The sequence below is a fragment of the Pseudoliparis swirei genome, chromosome 20, assembly GCF_029220125.1.
Source record: "Pseudoliparis swirei isolate HS2019 ecotype Mariana Trench chromosome 20, NWPU_hadal_v1, whole genome shotgun sequence".
NCBI classification, from domain to species: Eukaryota; Metazoa; Chordata; class Actinopteri; order Perciformes; family Liparidae; genus Pseudoliparis; species Pseudoliparis swirei.
Window position 1 is genome coordinate 13,085,856 of NC_079407.1, and position 21,026 is coordinate 13,106,881.

The 21,026-nt window shown below is 43.6% G+C and overlaps 2 protein-coding genes across 2 annotated transcripts; one reads left to right on the forward strand and one right to left on the reverse strand.

Annotated features, from left to right (window-relative positions):
* Positions 1–1,300: 1,300 nt before the first annotated feature.
* Positions 1,301–15,470, forward strand: tmem91 (transmembrane protein 91). Its single transcript, XM_056441665.1, has 4 exons — positions 1,301–1,752; positions 8,044–9,684; positions 11,914–12,060; positions 13,218–15,470. Exons 2-4 carry the CDS (start codon positions 9,208–9,210, stop codon positions 13,371–13,373), a joined length of 780 nt encoding a protein of 259 aa, XP_056297640.1. The 5' UTR covers positions 1,301–1,752; positions 8,044–9,207; the 3' UTR covers positions 13,374–15,470.
* Positions 15,366–20,131, reverse strand: exosc5 (exosome component 5). Its single transcript, XM_056441666.1, has 6 exons — positions 20,013–20,131; positions 18,527–18,640; positions 17,941–18,062; positions 17,707–17,847; positions 15,954–16,043; positions 15,366–15,783 (listed from the first exon to the last, which is right to left on the reverse strand). Exons 1-6 carry the CDS (start codon positions 20,110–20,112, stop codon positions 15,688–15,690), a joined length of 663 nt encoding a protein of 220 aa, XP_056297641.1. The 5' UTR covers positions 20,113–20,131; the 3' UTR covers positions 15,366–15,687.
* Between the last annotated feature and the right edge of the window lie 895 nt (positions 20,132–21,026).

Sequence of the window (21,026 nt, forward strand, 5' to 3'; positions counted from 1 at the left end):
CAATCACAAGCAAGACCTGTCCGGCTGAAAAGCTAAAAGGTAGCTAGCGTAGCAAGTAGGTTGGCTAGCTTGTGTGGTTGGCTAGCTAGCTAATTATATTGTCATCAAGTGCATTACGACAAACACATCAACTGATTATTGATATGTGCATGAATTCAAACATGTTGACAGTGTTGTTGTCTTGGGTAGTTAGCTTATTCACCTGTTTAACGTTTTGTACTATCGCGAAAATGTTGTAGTAACATTGTTATGACAACAAAAGACGCTCTCGGCTGCTTTTTGTAACAAATGTTGCCAGCGACTTTTTCTACCTGAAAAAGCGCTCCGGCCGGAGTTTTTCATTTTTTTTAAACGCCAAGTGTGCACACGCCTGGCTAGCTGTGTAGTAACGTCAGCCAGCTGTAGCTATAGTCTGTAGCTATATTTTCCTTACCGGATCAACTAAAGTTAGAGGCTGACTCGGCCCTGCTTCCTCTGTATCTGTACCCTGCTGCTCCTGCTCCTCTCTGCCAGCCTCCTCTTCAACCTGTTGCTGCTGTGGTAACGTTAACATTAAACTTGTGGGAGCAGCAAACATGTCCCTAATGTTGACACATTTGGCAGCATCTGCCTCGAGTCTCTTTTTCTTTTTCTCTATAATTTTTTCCCAGCCTCCCTTCCGTTTTTGTGTGCTTTTTTCTCCCTCCATCTCTCAAGTATCCAGGCTCAGCACCGTGCGTAAACCCCCCCCCCCCCCCCAACCTCTCTCTCTGTTGATTGGGCCAGCCCTGTGTCTGTATAGAAAATGGACCAATGGGCCGCTGTCCCCGATTTATGGGCCATTCGATGGTAGCTTTCGGCCGGGCCGCGATATTTTCGGGCCGGCCGGTATGCCAGATGGCCTATCCAGCCCTGCACCTGCTGCACACTGCGGATATTGCATTTGCAGCTTCTCCACAATCCTAACATCCACTTGAATTCTAATGCACATACGCACACGCACCCACACACACACAAACACATGCACACACACGCATGTTTTTTCTGAGGCCAACCTTACACCCTCCAGTCTTAACCCAAATCCAGATGTCAGCCCCAAATCAAGCTATGACCCCTTAATCCGCTTAAACGAGTAAGAAAAAGCGAAATGCCGCGTGTTGTTCTAACGAGGACCAACAGAGCAGCGCGCGCTCCAACAGGCTTTAGGACCCAGTATTGCTGCCGTGAGAAGGTGGTGGGGCTGAGGAGAGAGAGAGAGAGAGAGAGATGCATTCGTAAAGTCAGAGAAAAGCTGAGAGCGGCAGCAGAAAGTTGACACCGTGTAAAATGCGCTACGACTGCGGCGAGGATTAATGAGATACCTGCGCGTGTCTGCGAGGAGAGGAGAGCGCGAGCAGGGGGAAGGGTCTTTGTCTTTGACACAGCATGCACACCGCAGGTGTGAGAGGCGCATACGCGTGTGTTCACCGCCGCATCGACTCGGCCTCCCGACGGAGGGATGAAGGCGAGTTGGACTCCCGGTGACTCAACGCTCTCGTTCCTTCTCTCACACAAACACGCGTAGGATACGGACGATCTCCACGTGCGCGCGCAAAACACGCACACATCACTTACACACCTTCTGCACATGCCCACGCTGAGCGCGAGCAGGTCAGCGGATCCGTGCGGTGCAGCATTCAGCCGCGTGGATGCTACGAGCTGGGTCGCCGGATCCCCCCGTCTTTTGTCTTTCCGCGGAGGACTCATCCCGAGGATCCGAGCGTAACGGGAAAGGTGAGAGCAATATTTACAGAAGAACCGATATGTCTTAACCGTTAATTAGGTTTATGTTGGTTAATAAAAAATGTGGCATGTGGCTTACCCCCCCCCGTTCTTATTTTCTCTGTTATTGTTCCATCACCCCAACGGCCTACCCCCTTCGTTGTGAAACAGCACATGCACATCTTTTTGTGGACGAAAATAAATAGACACAAATATATTAACTGCTCCTATATTAATAATACTACAGATTGTTTTACCAATGAAATGCTGATTTCGTAATAATTACTCGATTAATAGCGTTGTTGTTGCAACCAAGCACTCGATTCTTATTGTCTCTCTTTATATTATTATTATTACTCTAACATACCAAGAGCTAAGCTTTTAATTCTTACATGTTAAGCCCATCCATGCGTGTTGTCGTTATTATGCATTGTAATCTCTTATAGTTAATCAAATTCTCTATAGTCATCATATAATTATCTCAAATATGATGCATGCTACAGAAGTTGAACTTGGTTGACATATATCATTTTTAATTGAACCATTTTTGGAGCAAATAACTGTGAGGTGTTTACAAAGTAGTCTTCGTACTAAAGTTCCCCATTTGAACTGGTTACCATTAGCGCCACCGTGTGGTCAACTGAAACTATTAATGTGTATGTTATTCAACATCAAAGCATGCTTTTACATGTAACTTGTTGAGCATATTGAATTTTTAGGCAGCAAACAATTACATTCAGGTACACACTTTTGAATTGGTATTCATGAAGATATACAATAGAGGACACAGAGCAACCCCCTCTTTTACACACACACAAACACACACACACACACACAGATCGGCTCCATTGTTCATGTTTGCATAGCTTTACGACAGGCCTGCTGTGCAGCGATATAGAAACATGCAGCACGCTCACGCAGCATCCCTGATACCTCAGGTAACCTGACGCAGCCGCAGCCCTCCACACCATTTTCATCTGTGTGGAGTATGAAATGTGTAACGGAGGACACGTTTCTCCTCTGATTGCGCTAAGTGCATATCTGTGTGTGTGTGTGTGTGTGTGTGTGTGTGTGTGTGTGTGTGTAGGTCATTGTCAATTACAGGCCAACAAATATGCCCCTCCCCCCTTCTGTAATGATGATGATGAGGCCATGTAATACAGCCTTGCTCATGTAAAGATCTGTGAGGCCGATTACCTCGCTCAGCCCGCTGCTGTGCACGAACACTTGTCTTAGTTACTTGTGAGGACATTTTCCTTGTTAACTGCTGCATGCCGTAATGTAATCCTTACCCTGAAATTAGAGCCTGTAAGTACAATTCTAAACTTAACCGAAACCCAAGTAATCCTAACACCTCAAATGGTTTGTCTTGTGTTGACCAGCATTTTGTCTGCAGATAGACAGGTGAAGCCCCACAATTTGTGTGAACAGATTTATGTCATCACATTAATATTAATACGAGTACACACACACGCAAACACACACACGCACACAAAAACACGCTGTAAGAAAACTGTGCTGCGGCTCGCAGGGTTGTGTTCGTGCATGTGTCAAGCGTGCTTGCCCACGGATATGTTCTCCAGGGTGTACATGTATATGGATGCATGTGTACCAGTCGTGTGTGCATGTAACTGTGACAAAACATTTGACCATAGGTTATTTCAATTTTGGTTGCGTACATTCCCAATGGCATACACTGTGTACAGCGCAGAAGCCATTTGAACATTTCAAATTGGCAGAAATTTGTCCACGTAGAGGCTTTTTTATTATTAGAAATGTAGCTATCACTTCTGTTGGACAGAAAAAACTGCAAAACATGCAATCAGGCAGAGTTTCAACATCCTATTTAAATTGAAAATGGAAACATTTTTATTTATTTAAATGATGTAAAAAATAACGTATTCAACTTGCAACAGTGTTCTAATGCTCTGCAGAGCTGCAGTAATCGAGGCCAAATAATGTTCCAAAGTATAAAAATATGTCCCCAAGTGTTTTTTTGGCGGACGACATTTAGACATTTTTGTACAGCTAGAAAATAATAACATGGAAGTGTATCCATTATTTATGATATATATGTTTCATCCCTCCCAAATTGTATTTTTGACTTAAATGTGAAGATTGTATTCATAAGCTCTTAATGGTGACCAACAGCAGCCTGTTATTGATAAAGACATTGTTTTAAATGTAGTACAGGCCCAACACAAAGGCTGCATATTGGTGTAATGACCTGTATGTGCCTGCATGTGTTTATCTGTGTGTGTCTGTGTGTGTGTCCCATGGTTAGTACAACATACAATACGCTCTGCAGAGATAACTAGAGCCTCTCGCAAACATGTTGCCTAAAGTCCCCATTCTGCGAGCCTCATTACACCAGAAGGGGAGAGAGTTTGTGTATGTGTGTGTGTTTTTGTGTGTGTGTCTGTGTAGAGTGGTTAGTTATGTATGGTGCATGTAGAAGGCGGTTCAGGGCTTCAAAGGGTTTGTTGACTGCTTTTGTGTATATGTCTGAAAGGGAACAATAATGCAAAGCTGCAAGGGACTGCATATTCAATTCAATTCAGTTTTTTTGTATAGCCCAATATCACAAATTACACATTTGCCTCAGAGGGCTTTACAATCTGTACACATACGACATCCCTGTCCCAGGACCTCACATTGGAAAAACTCCCAGGAAATAGAAAAACAACTTTAACGGGGAAAAAAAGGGAAGAAACCTTCAGGAGAGCGACAGAGGAGGATCCCTCTCCCCGGATGGACAGAAGCAATAGATGTCATGTGTACAGAAGGAATCATTACAGAGTTACAACACATTCAATGAGTATAACAAAGTGTATGAATAGTTGGGCATGGACCACGATCCAGACCTCCACAATCCATCAGGCAGATGGAGGTAGAGAGGAGGAATGGGCGAGGAGTGCAAACCTGATTCAGCCCTATAACTATAAGCACTATTAAAGAGGAAAGTCTGAAGTCTACTCTTAAATGAGGTGACTGTGTCTGCCTCCCGGACTGAAGGTGGAAGCTGGTTCCATAGAAGAGGAGCTTGATAACTGAAGGCTCTGGCTCCCATCCTACTTTTTAAGACTCTAGTAACTACAAGTATTCCCGCATTTAGTGAGCGTAGCTCTCTAGTGGGGCAATATGGTACTACAAGCTCCTTAAGATATGATGGTGCATCACCAATCAAGGCTTTGTAGGTTAGGAGAAGAATTTGAAAGGTGATTCTTGATTTTACTGGGAGCCAGTGCAGAGCAGCTAATGCAGGAGTGATGTGATCTCTTTTCTTAGTTTTAGTGAGAACACGAGCTGCAGCATTCTGGATCCACTGGAGGGACCTAAGAGATTAGATTAGAGCAGCCTGAAAATAAGGAGTTGCAGTAATCCAGTCTAGAAGTAACGAATGCATGAACCAGCTTTTCTGCATTTTTTTTAGACAAGATGCGTCTGATTTTTAAAATATTACGTAGATGAAAGAATGCAGTCCTTGAGATTTGCTTTACATGGGAGTTAAAGGACAAGACCCGATCAAAGATAACGCCCAGATTCTTTACAGTGGTGTTGGATGCCAGGGCAATGCCGTCTACAGAAACCACATCACCAGATAATTGATCTCTGAGGTGCTCAGGGCCGAGTAAAATTACTTCGGTTTTGTCTGAGTTTAACATCAAGAAGTTGCAGGTCATCCATGTTTTTATGTCTTTAAGACATGCTTGCAGTTTAGCGAGCTGGTTGGTCTCCTCTGGTTTGATAATTGAGTATCATCTGCATAACAATTAAAGTTTATGGAGTGTTTCTTGATAATATTGCCCAATGGAACCGTATAAGGTAAATAAAGTTGGTCCAAGCACAGAACCTTGTGGAACTCCGTGACTAACGTTGGTGGTCATCAAGGCTTCATCGTTTACAAATACAAATTGAGATCGATCTAATGAATAGGATTTAAACCAGTAAAGCAGTAAATTCGCTCATTTGTTATTATGGAGTATTTCCGTATAGAAATGATCCTTTGCGGTCTAATGTGGCAGAAACGCGTCCTTACTGGAAGGCACGGCTATCCGCTGGAATGATCCCATCCAGTTATTATCAAGCTGAGCAGAGGAGCAGCACTGAAATGGCACATTAGCCCCCGCTTCATTTATCCTGCAGTGCGCGCTCCACTCCGGGCGAATCTGTTTCCATAGGAACATGATGTTACTTTGGGCTTCACGAGCTCTGCAACGCTGCCGCCGATTTGTTTTCTTCTTTTATTTTTGCTAATCTTTTCTGCTCAGTTTCCTCTCTGCTCTGATCAATCACTGCACATAGACAAAGGGAGAGAGGGAGAGAGAGAAAGGGGTTTGGAAATGCAATCATAGGGCCATTTAACCGCCACTTGGCTTCTCAGATGCGCCTTTTTGTTCGGCATATCATGGAGCCTTCATGCTCTGGTCTTATCCGCCCTACATCGCTGCTCTTCCGGCGTCTTTTTATTTTGAGCCTTCGGGTATTTTACGGCTCCCAATTTCCCCCCACAGTCTCCGAGACATTTTCTTTTTTTCGACGATTGCGTTCCCTCCACGTGCCTCGCCTCCCGTCTGTATCAGCTGACACACTACAGCCATCACGTGACGAGCACGCCAGTGTGTTGGTCTGGAGATCTCCAGAAGAATCAGCCAGCAACACCTCTCTGCTGGTTTTTTTGTGACAGTATATTTGACTTTTGGCTTCACAGCACGTCTTGAGAACAAGTAGAAACACGAGGGAGTTTAAAGTTGTGCACGCGGAGACAAAGTCGTGACTGGATTAGGACGAGGGTGAAGGAGTCAGATCAGAGGGATGGGATGGATGTGTGCGTTTGTGTGAGTGTGTGTTTGTGTGTGCGTGTTTGTGTGTTTGGTTGTGCGTGTGTGTGTGCGTGCGTGTGACAAAGCACCAGACCGAAAAGGGATAGATGGGGAGCTCTTGTAAAAGTGTCGTCGGTGATTTGCGCCGGCGTCCTTGCAACTTCTCCTCCACCTGACGGGATGTTTTATGAACGTTGCAGAATCGGAAGCGGAGGCAGGCTTATAATACAGCTGACAGAAGTATTTTTATGGTGGCGGTGCGAGGGAGGGGGGGGGGGGGAATAAAGCAGAGTGCATCTCTGCTGGAATGAAGCTGCGGGGAGGTTGGGAGGGGGGACAGAAGAGAGAGAGCGACAGAGAGAGGGGAAGGCCGGGCTAAATTATAAGTGCTACAAATCTTGTTATGAGTGTTGGGGGGGGGGATTTGTCTGGGTGGGTGGGACGAGGGATATGTCCAGATGTGTGCGAGCGCTTTCAGGAGGGGGGGGGGGGGGCAGTTTGCTCGGAGCCGTTGCTGACGTCAGTGTGTTGAACGATCACTCAGTGTGTTCAGTATGAGGGGTTCTAGCCCTCCATAAAAAGGGGGCGAAAATGAGAGGGGGCGGGTGGAGGGGGGTATGCACAGCGAAGCAGTATCATCATCGCACTACAGCAGAACACGACCCTCTGCACCACGCCAGCCCAAAGAGTAAAGACACACACTTCTTCTGTGTTTCCTCTCTCTCAAAGCAGCGAGGCGTGCAACAACGAGTCTGAACTGATCCGGAGCCCGTGAGCACTGCGCCATGCAGAAGGACTTACTTTACTCAGTGATGAGATGAGATATTACTTGGTCTGTTGAAACGGCACATTCACATTACATTGGGAATGAAAAAGACCCTGAATGCTGAACACAACAGCAGATACATCTCTGTGGTCCTATTTCCATCTGTAAACAGTCTCATAGGTACACCTCACTTTCGCCTGGCTCTCTGTAATTACCCATTTCAATACAGCCACGTCACTCCTCAGCTCTGCTGTCTAAAACTAGATCTGTTGTTTCATTCTATTTTCAGGGTGCCATTTTAACAACTGGCCTTTAACTAATGAACTGATGTCATCCTTTAGAGACAACTTTGGCTATTTTACATTTTGCCTCATTGTCTCTGTGAAATATGCAAATAGAAAAATAACTCATAAATACCTGTTAACCATGCAAATGGTGTTTACATAGTCACATCGGGACTCACCTTTATTTCTGGGGGCAAAGATGGAAAGCTGGTCCCCTGTGTGGTTAGCCATCTGTACCGATGCGGGGAATGTGGGGTGAGGGTTAAGTTTAGGCATGTAGCCCAAGTAGTGTGTGTGTGTGTGTGTGTGTGTGTGCTTGCATGTGTGCGTGTGTGTGAGGAATAATAACTCTCTGGTCCAAACTGGGGCCTTGGCAGTGAAGCTTGTGATGTCTAAATATTTTCGTGTGACCTTGCTCCTCTCTTAACAGACCTCCTCGGCCTCATCAAACTGGATAGAGAGCGAACCGACTGCTCGTCTGTCCCGAATGAAACCCTCTTAAGGTGAACGGGGGACATTCAAAATACATTTCTCCAAGGAGCGTTGCCGTGCCAGACTGGGCAAAAAATCCACGGCCATAAATCAACACCGGAGGACTTTGGATTTCTTCATCGTGGCTTCCTGCAGCAACAGCAGACGTACCGGGTGGTTGGCGGGCCCGCTGACCTGCCGACGTGCGCCATAGGATTCTATTTCTGGAGCCGCGCTCCTTTTGCAGATTAACTGCCCTCAAATATGGCCCCAATCCGTTCATTGCGCCACTAGTTTGACTGCTGTGGGAGGTTGTGTACGTCCAAGATTCAAAACAACCCCACTGAGCGTGAGTCCAGTCATTTGAAGGGCCGCTGCTGCTTTTCCTTCTTTTTTCAAGCAGAATCAGTGCAAACAAGCACACTGTTGTATGTCACGACAGACAGAACGTCCATGTTGTTATTCTCTTCACAATCATTTCTCTACTCACAAGTCATCGCTCATTGGAATCCAGAGCAGTTGAGTGTGCTTAGATTAATAAGACTTTGTGTTATATTGCATGAGACAGTTTCCACGAGTTCCTAAGGGCAGTTCGCACTGAAAACCCATTGCCCAGTGTTTTTCCGTTAGCCTGTCAGGGGCTAATCAAGGTCCTTCATCATCGGAATTAACATTTTCATATTGTATGAGAGAGAATGCAGCCAGCATTAGCATATTCATGAACTCTGATGCATTTAATCATGTGAAATGGAAGACGTGGGGCAAACCCCGAGCCATCAAGCCATGAAACAAATAGCTTATGACATGTGAGGGAAAGAGGATCTTGAGTCCCCTGCGCAACTTCCGCACATCCCATAGCACACGGGAGGCGGCTACCATCGGAACACTGAGGATATTTCATGAACCTGACATGTGTTGTCAGCCTCTGGACAGAGGCCTGAAGTAACAGAAAAATTAAAGAATAGGATTACGGATGGATTATCAGTGAAACACTAAAGCCTTCAAAGCAGCTGCCTTTGCATAAATCCATTGGACTCACGGAGTAGCTCTGCAGGCCGATTTGTAGATTACGTTTGGTTGTGGATGTGGCGGCCTTTTGTGTGGTTGGTATTAAAAGAGAGGGATGGAGAATATAGATGAGCTGGAGCACCCTCTTCTGGGAGAAAGCGGCAAAAACAATCGGGCATCAGGGATGGGCATGGGGATGGGTATAGGGTTGGGGATGGGTATGGGGCCCGGGCCTCGGCCTGGATCTGGACAGGCCCCTGGCGGGATGTTCAAGAGCATGCTTGTAAAGTGTGAGGAGGACAGGGCCTACCCTCCCTTAGCATGGAGGAGCTATTGTGGACATCATCCTGAACTTCAGCAGCAGCAGCCACTGGACCCCTGCTCCCTACCTCGCACGCTGGAGTCCTTTTACCCGCCGGCTCCCATCTGGGGCCACACGGACTCCCTGATCAGCAAAGACTACCTGGAGACCACCTTTGTGGACATTCGGCCCGGCTCCACGCTGGAGAGGAAGCTGCTGGCCGAGGCGGAGGACTACCACAGTATGTCCTACAGCATGGACGACTCTGACGACCTGCTCCCGGACTCTGACGTAAGACATCCCACTGACATGATGCTGCGTTCATGTACCGAAAACACAGTTTGTGTACTTGAACTGCAAAATGTCAAATCGAGCATGAAAACAAACCTATGACAGTGTCATCAGAACGCAGTGCAACTTATTCCCGTTCCGCCGATGCAGAATAGAAAGTCTAATAGGGCCAGAAATAGGGTTCAATTTCTCATCGACTAAATGTCAGAAAATAGTGAAAACGTCCCAGTAGGTCTGGAGGACATCTTCAAATGTCTTGTTTTGTACAAACCCAACAGTAATCAGTTCAACATGGAACACAGAGAAGTCACCGAAGAGATAACGGGAAATATCAAAGGACTAAAATATTATTTTCTTTTCGATTTAATTACGGTAATTGAGTAATTGTTTCACCCCAACACATAAATAATCATGATATCCGTCCATTTAATTTCTACCACGTCTTCTTGGTGAATTGGAGGAGTTTTGCATTTTCTCCTCCTCTCAGTACAGACTTTGGAAATCAAAGAGGAACTTAGAATAGTCATATGAGCAGTGCATTTCAGGGGAAGGCAGCAATTGAATGCTCACTGTCAAAAAGACAGATTACATAAAGCTCCTCTCCGGCTGCGGTGCAGGTACTGACACGACAGTAGCGATGGAGGATGCCAGTTCTATTTCATAGATCACCGAGCAGAGGTCACCCTGTAGTGAGATGTAAATGAGCTCTAAGACTCTTACGGTGGTCATCTAACGTTTTGGAAAACAACTTGAGAACGCATATGCTGCAAATGTCCCGATTAAGTAGCCGCTGGCCATTTGGATAATTATGAACATTCTCTCAGCAAGGTCACAAAGGTCTAATTACCCACTGCGACCTAAAAGGCGAAAGGCCGTTTTTACAATCAGGACCATGATTAAGAACATGAGCGAGCGGACAAACGCACACACACACACACACACACACAAACCTACACACGCTGTTAAAATTGAGAGGCTGCTGCAAAGTTTAGGTGAGGAGTTTGTTCCACAAGGACAAAAGAACTGCAAAACGACTTTTTTCTTTTCTCCAGCTCATTCTGAAGGCTGGCAGTAGTGCAGCGATGCTGAAGGCCAGTGGGAATAAAACCTTGCAGTGACCTCAAAGAGCCACCGCGCAGCATCTCCTTCTCCCTGGTTTCACTCCAATCCCCCAGTTAGAGGACTCAAACTCCATCGCTGCTTCGTGCTAAACGATCAGTACTAGAGACGACCTCAGGAGATGTTTTAAAGTCGTGTTTGTATTGACGTATTCATGACTGAACTTCTTTGATGTTTAAAAACAGATTTTATTTTATTTTTGAAGGGATGCTGGTCCATGAAGCTTTCCTTCGAACATTGCAGCAGCATGTTTTGAAAATGCACAGTAATGTTACGCACACAATGAAGCAAGCTGAGCAATATGACAGGGTCAGAGCGAGAGGAGGTCAGATTGAATATATGCAGCTCTTTCAAAAACATGCATTAGTCACGAATCGCCTGCGGTCAGCAGAGCTAGTGCACATCCAGGCTAACCACATTCAGTCACATCATCTCACAGGCACCAGGGAAAGTTGTACAGTTGTTGTGGAGAACAGGAGCACAACAAAACAAGCACATTTTGAACGTGTGTTTCATGCAACTTTTAGAATTACATTAGAGAGACATTGTCACTCAGTCAAACAAATGACGAGGCTTTGAGTCCCAAGGGTCATCTATGATATCAATCTTACTCATCCTCGTCGGCTATGTATACAGTATATATCCTTTTGGTGTTTCATGTTTTACCTTAATAAAGCTGATTCAAGTAGGTCAACACACTGCCTTACTAACTATACACAGTTAAGAGCAATGGGCTCCCACACAGTTGAAAGAAGTTTCATTTTTGGCGCTCATGGCATCTTAAAAATGAAATTCAGCATATATTCAGCATATATGTGTCCTTCAAGTAACAATGTCCCCGAACCCAAAAGTCTCCTTTGAGTGAAAGAAGTCCCCATGAAAAAAGTTTGCATTGTGTTCTGGGGATTTTTCAGGATAATGTGGACACATTATATGGAGAGAGGTTGCTGTTAAATTTCTTAAATTTGATTTCCAAATGTTGATTAAATTAATCTCCTTTGTGTGCAGAAATGTCAAAGACAAATATCTCAAAACCTCTGCAAAATAAACACATCTGCGAGGTGATTACATCTGTAAACTCAACTTGAGTGCGCTCTGTTTGAATCCCAGGACTCGTCCATTGATGACTACAGCGATACCGACAGTGACAGCAACTTCCCTCTGATGATCCCTCAGGACTACCTGGGTCTGGCCTTCTTCTCCATGCTCTGCTGCTTCTGGCCCCTGGGCATCGCTGCGTTCTACCTTTCACAGAAGGTACACACACACACACACACACACACACACACAAACGCAGTGCAGTGCTGACGAGATACTACCTGGCACTGTAATTCACAGCCTCGGGGGATTTCACATCCTCTGCAATAAAGACTAACAACAAGTCCCTTTTCTATTAAATGTGGGCATTATGTTTGAGTTTAGACGGAGAGGCTTTGCACTTACATGGGTTATGGTTATGCCATAAAAGGTTCAACATGGCCCTATACAAAGGATGAATGCATTAGGATGTGTATTGTTTTTTTAAACTGTTTTTTTATAACATTTAGATCATTTCAGAAACACAATTCCCAAGTCTTAAAAAAATTAGAAAGTAATTATATATCATTCAATATCAATATCAATACATCATTTTGTCATTACATATTTTTGATGCATTTTCTTTCTGTTATTTAAATGCCCTTCTATTACTACTGCAACTGTTAAAGGTTTATACATATATATATATATATATATATACATATAACTAATGTACATAAATGCCATCTTGTCTATGTTCTTTCCTCTTGCTGTGCAAAATCAGTCTCACTCAGTGTTAATTTGATAGCTGAGATTATCACTCTTGAAAGACAAGGCCGGTGTAAATATGGAGCAGACAGCAGACCAAAGGGAGAAGGGGACAACAACACTGCACCAACTATCTCATCACTTACTATTATCAGTGACATTGTGGAAATCCCATAGCATCTCTATCTCTAGTCACCAGAGGCCCCTTAGTTTATATAGGCATCCTTCCAGCTGTGCACCTGGGGGGGGGGGGGAAGCCAGAAAGCTGCAAAGGCCTTTTGGACAGATCAATGGCCTTCGTTAAGGTTTAATTAGAGTCATAACGTGAAGCTCCAAGGTGATATATTTCCAATATTGTTGAGTGCCACCTAATACAGAGGTCAGAGTCAATGACGAGGACTGGAGGAGGAGAGGACAGAAGGAGGAAGGAGAACGTGATGAATGAGGCACAACCGCTGGGTGCGATTCGGAGAAGGAACATAATATGGGCTTAGCGTGTGACTGGGATGAGTGGAAGAGGAAAGTGGAGGCCCAGGGAGGACGTTGACAAATGATGACGAATTCCAATCTCTCCTCTTTCCCCTCCCTCCTGTCCTCTAATCCTTATCTCGCTCTGCTGTCTCCTCAAGACCAACAAGGCGTCGGCTGAGGGGGATTTTCAGGGGGCCAACGCAGCATCTCGCCAGGCTCTGTGGCTCTCGGTGCTCTCCATTGTCTTTGGAATCATCACGTATATCTGTGTCATCGCCGCATTGATTTCCTACCTGTCTGGAAAACCACCATAAAGGCTACTACTCGACACACACACACACACACACACACACAATCATGAATACCATCGCAAATGTAAAATAATCACAGTATTTTTCTGTCGAACCTACACCAACTGGGAAAGGACAGGAGAGATGGTGTATATATCATAATCACCTCGAATTGGATGAGTAAATTATTCAGTTCAGAGGACAGCCTTCATCGAAAAAGAAGTTCCACGGTATCACTCCATCAGTGTGTAAATGTGATTCATGCTGTCACCCAAGGACTCAAGTTACCTGCCACCTTTTGCATTGGTGCTGTCGTCATTATGAGTGTTAAACATGACTGAAGTGAAAATACAAATCAAGAAAAAGAACTGGGGCAACGAATGCAGATGTTATCGCAACGCTGTAGATATCACTGTCGCTGGAAACGGAAAGAGAAGTGAGGGGACTGGTCCGCCTGGGAGGAGCCGAGCAGCGACAAGGAGACGGGCGATGGAGGCTGTGAATCTGTGAGAAGGTCGCAGCAAGGACGAGGCAGCAGCTACATCCTGATGGACCGCGTTGTTGCTGTCGCTTGTGGGGTGAAAGCTGAGCACAGCTTACAGAGCCTCGGAGCTTTAAAAAAAAAAAAGTATATATATATATATATATAATGTGTGGAGCCAAAAGCATTATTCTTTCAGAGAAGCCAGAATGTGTTGCGACTCTTCTGCCCGGAGGGACTCACAGAGGGAAACACTGCACATCCTGATTTCACATTCTGCGTCACAATTGTTAACTTGCAGAACGGACAGAATCTGATTTGTTCAATGCAAAGTTCAATAAGTATCTTTATTTTGAAATGCACAACAACAACAAAATATCGTGCCATGATGTAAAAATCTCTCTATATATAACTTCAGGAATTTACAAATGAAAAGCAAAGCGGTGAAGTGGAACACTGGCTCTAGGTGGAGGAATAAAGCTGCTTCTCCATACAGTGTTCGGAAATGATGACATAGACGGGAGGTGCAGAAAATGAAAGGAAAAAAGTGCCAAAAATATGGAAGATACTCCAAGGATGATCCTTTTATGAGCCGTTCAATGAATAGAAGCACCCGGGCTGCCTCCCCACGCTCTCCAAATATAGATTATGCTACTTTCCCTTTAAAAATAAATCCTTCAGAAAGATGCTTCTTGTCGTATGACAAACTTGAAAATTAAGTTGGCTACGTAAACGTATGTAAGCAAACAGTAACACTTTGTTCAGATGAGCGAAGGAATAAAAGAAAAAAAGAAAGATTGCCTGGCGAGACAACTTAGGTCAGCCACGTGATGCATGAGTCAGTAAAATCTCCATTTCGGTGACAACAGAAACCTGCATGGCCAGTTTGTAGTTTGCCATGTACAAACCTGCTCCAAGCTACGATCACTTCCTCCTTTTGGTCCTGAACTGTTGCAACCCGCAGCTTTGGTCAAAGTCAAACCCTCTGGCCATATTGGCTTGAGCATTAATGTGCCAAAAATGAAGCAGTGAACAAGGGAATTCAAATTAAATGATCAAAACTAATTTAAAAAAGACTGTCAGGTAAAAGTTTACCTTTTTTTAAATGTATAGTTTTTATAAAGTCTCCTGATGAACTGAAAATGTGTTTTGTTTTCTGCAAACCCAGTGTTGTATCAAGACTGAGCTGATCATATAAAATAGTCACAGTAGGTGGTATATGGAGACACGACTGTGACCTCGGTGTCAGGTGGATGCGACCCCGCTGCAGAGCGACAGCGCTGTACAGTCCTGACCATCCCGAGCCGTCCTCCGTCCCCACTGGACATTTGTGTCAATGACAACAAAAATGAAAATCAGACCATGTGTTGTTACAGCTGAGTTCCCACAATTAGTGATATATATGGGAGCAGTTATTGTGGATTGCCTCGACAGACCTGATTGTCGCCTAACGGGCTCCAGTCAGATTTTTCTCACTTTGTATCACTTGTATAGATCGTCGGAAAAAAAGAAAGAAGATCAAAGGCTGTGGCAAATGAGTTAGTACAAGAGGTATTTATTCCACATCCTTTTATTACGTGTAAATATAAAACGGAGAGAATAATCAATAAATCCCAATAAATGCACTTGTTTGACATTCATCTTTGCTCTTTTTCTTTTCTCACACTCACTGAACACTTCACCGATGTCTTCACACAAATGTTCAAATGTGAAACTCACTTCGCCCACAGCACAGCTGACTGACACAAAGGTAGGGATGAAGTGGTGAACAAATGTTATATTCTAACATCACGATTTATATTCATTGTACAAATTGTTTTTAAATAAAAAGACGAGAAAAAGAAAAGAGCTGCTGATTCAGAGGGTTTTGGAGTATCGGCGGCTGACGGAGTCTCTGTAGAACTGGAAGATCTTCTCCGATGCTTTCTGACTGACTGCGATACACTGCTGCAGCTGTAGGAGAACAAACTCATATGAAAGCTCAGCGATATAACGAGAGGCAGAGTTTGAAAAAAATCTTAACGGACAGATTACTGACATGGTGTGCACGACGATGACAAAACACATGACTCCCAACTAACACTTTTTTTAAATGTTTCACATTGGCTCATCTATTTACCGACCTCGTGTACTGAAAACGATCCTTTGGTGGACGACATTATTACTTTGCGTTTCGTGCTGTCAATAGCAAAGGTCATCACAGCCCGACTTTCCTGGCGAGAGAGAGGACACAGACGGGAACGAATGATTAAATTCAGAGAGGATCGGGACTGCACCGGGAGGACGAGCACATTGTGTCGGGATGCACAATGTCGCACAAAGAAACTTCCTCAGGGGACGCATTCAGTTACATATCATCCATCCGTCACATTCAATGTATTCCAGAAATGATTCTGCTCCAATGCATTGAAGTGAAATTCTGTTCTCTTTTGTTCCATCAGTTGTGGCACATTTTTGGTGCGGCTGAATCTGCCGTCCGTTTATAAAGACTGCTACATTTCCCAAAGTGTCTTTTGAAAACCAGAAACCGTAGAGCTATGCAAGTTTAGATGGGGGGGGGAAATCCAGCATTTTTTAGCTGAGAGCACAATACACAGACATACCGCTAAATTCACTAGGATATGGACTTTGAGTAGACTGTATATTAAATCAGTTTATGGCTTTTCAAATCTACAAACAAATCTATATGTACAGGACTGTCTCAGAAAATTAGAATATTGTGATAAAGTTCTTTATTTTTTGTAATGCAATTTAAAAAACAAAAATGTCATGCATTCTGGATTCATTACAAATCAACTGAAATATTGCAAGCCTTTTATTCTTTTAATATTGCTGATTATGGCTTACAGCTTAAGAAAACTCAAATATCCTATCTCTAAATATTAGAATATCATGAAAAAGTATACTAGTAGGGTATTAAACAAATCACTTGAATCGTCTAATTAACTCGAAACACATTTTCAAATGTTTGATTTTGTTTTGCTGTTATAAATCTTTTTTTTTACTTGGTCTGAGGAAATATTCAAATTTTATGAGATAGGATTTTAGAGTTTTCTTAAGCTGTAAGCCATAATCAGCAATATTATAAGAATAAAAGGCTTGCAATATTTCAGTTGATTTGTAATGAATCCAGAATGCATGACATTTTTGTTTTTTTAATTGCATTACAGAAAATAAAGAACTTTATCACAATATTCTAATTTTCTGAGACAGTCCTGTATATATATATCGACTTGTGACTTCACTCCAGACTGTTTTTTGTCCTTGCACCTCAGTGGTGGAACGAGCTCCCCACTGACGTCAGGACAGCAGAAAGTCTCTACATCTTCTGCCGGAAACTAAAAACACATCTTTTCCGACTATATCTGGATTAAAACACAGATTTGCACTTCAGTGGCACTTAAATGGCTCTTACTGTGGTACTTTTGTAGTTCGATTATCTTGAAGAAATGTTACTTTCTGTATTCTTGTTGTTCTTAGCTTTTACTCATGGTTGATGCACTTATTGTAAGTCGCGTTGGATAAAAGTGTCTGCTCAATGACATGTAATATATATATATTTAAAAGATCATCCTTTGACATATGTATATATATATATGTCAAAGGATGATTTTTTAAATAAATCAAAGGCCACTTTTTTATTTATTGTAGAATGAAACTCAGGATTCTACTGATGTGTATCAATAACATAAACTGGCATGCCCTTCACCCTCTGGGAAAATGTATTCTTCTCAGTTGAACTATTAAGATGTGTTTTCTGTGGGAGTATTTTATCACCTTGTAACTTCAATTAAATAAAAAAAATGGCGTACGTGTGTTTTACCCCACAAGACACACTTATTGTAAGTCGCTTGTAATGTAACACATCAGATTTACCTTTTCCTGCACTGCAGTGGGGTCTGTGATGATTTGACCGTCTGCGTCGATGGCACAGGTCACGCCGCAGAACAGGCAACTCATCGGCAGGCCCGCGTCCATGAGCGCCATGCAGGCAGCATTCAAAAAGCAGGACAACATCTGAGGAACAGATAAGGAAGGAGCCCGGACCGGGAAACACCGTAGAAACTTCCCGTTTCAGTGCCATGCCAGCAGGGTTTTACTGAAGGATACTGAACCGTCGTCGTGTATCAGCTGAAGAATGAGAGTGAGGGAGGAGCGAGGATGAAGTGACAAGAGCAGAGATGCCTCGCAGGTTTCTCGCACACACTGCTCTTGTGATCGCTCTCTTACACCTAGGAAATAACGAAATGTTGGGATACATACGAGTCAGACTGGAAACAAATTGGCTCCCTTACACCCCCCTGTGATGTGTTGTGGTACGGCCTTTATTGCACACCAGAAGTAGACACAGCTGTCAAGATACCAGCCTCCTAAAGCCACTTACATTCCTCAAGTCACACAAAAGAAGCTTGTTGAAGCATATATTTATATTTCCGTACAGCAGTAATATGTTTTCCGTTATATTACATATGTCTTAATTTCCACACACCAGTCACTAAAGTATCCTGGCTGTGTGTGAAATATTAAAACTGAACATTAACAAAGCAAACTGAGCACAACAAAAGTTCAAAAAAGAGATTATCGCTCAGAAAAGTTTTCAACTGCCTCCATTGCTTTAGAACAGCACTCAGGGACTGCACTGGACTCCAATAAACATAAATAAAGCTGCACAGTAAGAAATTAGATAATCACTTACTTGGCAGTCCCACTTTGGGCTGTATCAACACCTCCAGAGTTGCCCGGTCATAGATTTCTTTACTGAACTTGACCTCAGCTGGTCCATAAGCTGCGGCCAACACACTTGTGTCTCCTGTGAACAAAAGAAAGCATTATTAAACAGGAAATACATTATTGATGCCTGTGGGGAAATTATTAGGAGAGTGCCAATCTCTGACAGGTGTGTTTGCATTGACCACTGCTATAATGTTTGATTGTACTGTGCATGCGTAACAGTTTTTTTTACCCACAGGTCTCACACAACAGATATGCGCTCATTGTAATCCATGTGGATCTCTGCACCGGTTGTGTGCAGTCGCTTGTCTCAGTTCTCTCTTACAAGGGGAACCGCTACTTGAATTGTTCATTTAGGCTTATTTTTACAATACCTGTGTAAGCTTGAGGTTGACGCACAATAAAACAGGCATGGAATAACAGTGCCTCTGGCCGCAGAGCAGCGGTGATACACCCAGCTGAGTGGGTAAAGACAGGCCGTCCAAAACGATTAAACTGAGCAAACAGTTTCCCCCCCACTGGGTCTTACTTGCGATCCCCTAAGGGAAGTGAGTGATGAGTCAGCAGTCAATCAGTGGCAGTATGAAACGGGCAAAAAACGTGTTCTGAGAAAGCGTGAATCACTCCGACCAGAGGAAGTCCTCAAGCACACAGCGAGCCATTAAGGAGCACTCATTGTTGAGCACCCACAAGTGTAGTTTGGTGGAGAGATTAGTAGTTTGCAGTGTATGGACACACACGTATTATTATTATCTCCTGGTGGATATAATATTGATAAATAACAAATATGGAACTCTAGAAGGGAGGAAAACATAATAGATGTGATCAGAAACGGGAGTAAAATCAAATCATATAAAAGAGAAAGAGACAAAGCCCAACTAGAAATGTCCCCTTCGCTGAATGAGTACTTGAGGTATATTCAAATGTTGATCATTTTGCACTTTTACTTAAGTAATAGTTACATGAAGAAATCACAGGGATGAATGCTGCGCTGAACTACAGTAGCCGGTGTTACGGTTTAAGAAGCGACCGTGTTAACCAGCGACTTTGAACCTAACGCGTCCGTTGTTGTCGTAGTTACAGATAGCTGTTGACAATAGGAAGAGAACACGTAGCTGCCCTCGTGAATGCCGCATTGTTTAATTTGTATAGTATATATTATGTATATGAGAAGGTTTGACACTGTATTACACAATTAAACCAAGAGGCATTCACGAGAACAGCTACATAATCTCAATGCTATTTTTCGAACGGCCGTCGTAACTGCGACAACAACGGAGGCGTTCGGCCGAAAAGTCGCCAGTTAACAGGGTCTCCTGTTAAGCCGTAACACCGTCACACAGTCCAACACAGACCACAGGAAGCGTCTGGATGCTAAAGTAGGCTAACAGCAGCTGCTAGCGAGCTGCCTCCGACATTCGGCTCAGAGCCCCTTTTCTCTGCATCGTTACCTTGACTGAAGGACGCTGAGCCGTCAGGTCGAGACAATAAACTCTGCTCACAACCAAACTCTCTCAGAGTCACACTCGAGGAGCCGCACACTTCCATCATGCCGCTGGACCGCTGCTATCAATGGGCGTGATTAGCGTGTCGCGGGCGAGTGACGTAATCTGTTTTGCATTTGGGGCTCTTCCCTATGACATTGGGTTATATCTAAATGTATATTTTAATATTGATAAATAATTCCACGACTGGGGATGAGTATATTGCATTATTGCTCCCACTGATTGTAAATTATTAAATATATAATACGAGGAGGAGGAGGAGGAGGAGGAGGAGGAGGACAGAACCCTGAAAAGCGTCACAGAAGCAGACAAGACACCAATACAGGAAAGAGCCCAGCAAGAAATACAGCTGTACAGAAAAGCTGCCTACATCAGAGGACGCTCTTGCATGGTGGTGGAAGAAACGGGACACGCTCGCTCTCCTGTCTCAAGTCTCAAGTCTATATTCCTGTGTATCTAAACAACGAGAGAATGTTTTCCACGGCGAGGAACGCTCACGATCAGCCAAAAGAGGGCACACGTTCTACCAGAACTGGTGGATATGTTAGAAGCACGATCATTTAGCGATGTTAAATCCTGTTGTTTATGAGGTATGTGTTGATTATTCACTGGGTTGTTAGTGTAAAATCCTGACTAGTTTACCTCATATCAACCAGGAGTAAAAACATTCATTCATATAATGTAAACTAGATGTTTATAGATTTTTTTTTACAAATGACTCGTTAAAGGGATTTTATTACACTTTTTTGGAGAGGCAGGAATAATAATGGATGACAGCTGTTGCATCTACAGGAGGAGTAATCACTTGACTTTCCTTGCTGTGAACCTCAATATGACCAATATGCAACCGCTTGTACTCTTTATTCATATATGCAGTAATCATTCACTTGTATACCACATGCATCTTACTTCCTTCTTGTGATATGTAAGTAGGACATTCTAGTCCTCTTTTCAAACCCT

Bases quoted from the DNA above. Each gene is read 5' to 3' on its own strand.
- tmem91 (XM_056441665.1), top strand. From the start codon at position 9,208: ATGGAGAATATAGATGAGCTGGAGCACCCTCTTCTGGGAGAAAGCGGC. The intron at 9,685-11,913 runs GTAAGACATCCC...TTTGAATCCCAG, and splicing joins ACCTGCTCCCGGACTCTGAC to GACTCGTCCATTGATGACTA. The intron at 12,061-13,217 runs GTACACACACAC...TGTCTCCTCAAG, and splicing joins CGTTCTACCTTTCACAGAAG to ACCAACAAGGCGTCGGCTGA.
- exosc5 (XM_056441666.1), bottom strand. From the start codon at position 20,112: ATGATGGAAGTGTGCGGCTCCTCGAGTGTGACTCTGAGAGAGTTTGGT. The intron at 18,641-20,012 runs GTAACGATGCAG...TTTTGTTCACAG, and splicing joins CTCAGCGTCCTTCAGTCAAG to GAGACACAAGTGTGTTGGCC. The intron at 18,063-18,526 runs GTAAGTGATTAT...GTTATTTCCTAG, and splicing joins GCCCAAAGTGGGACTGCCAA to GTGTAAGAGAGCGATCACAA.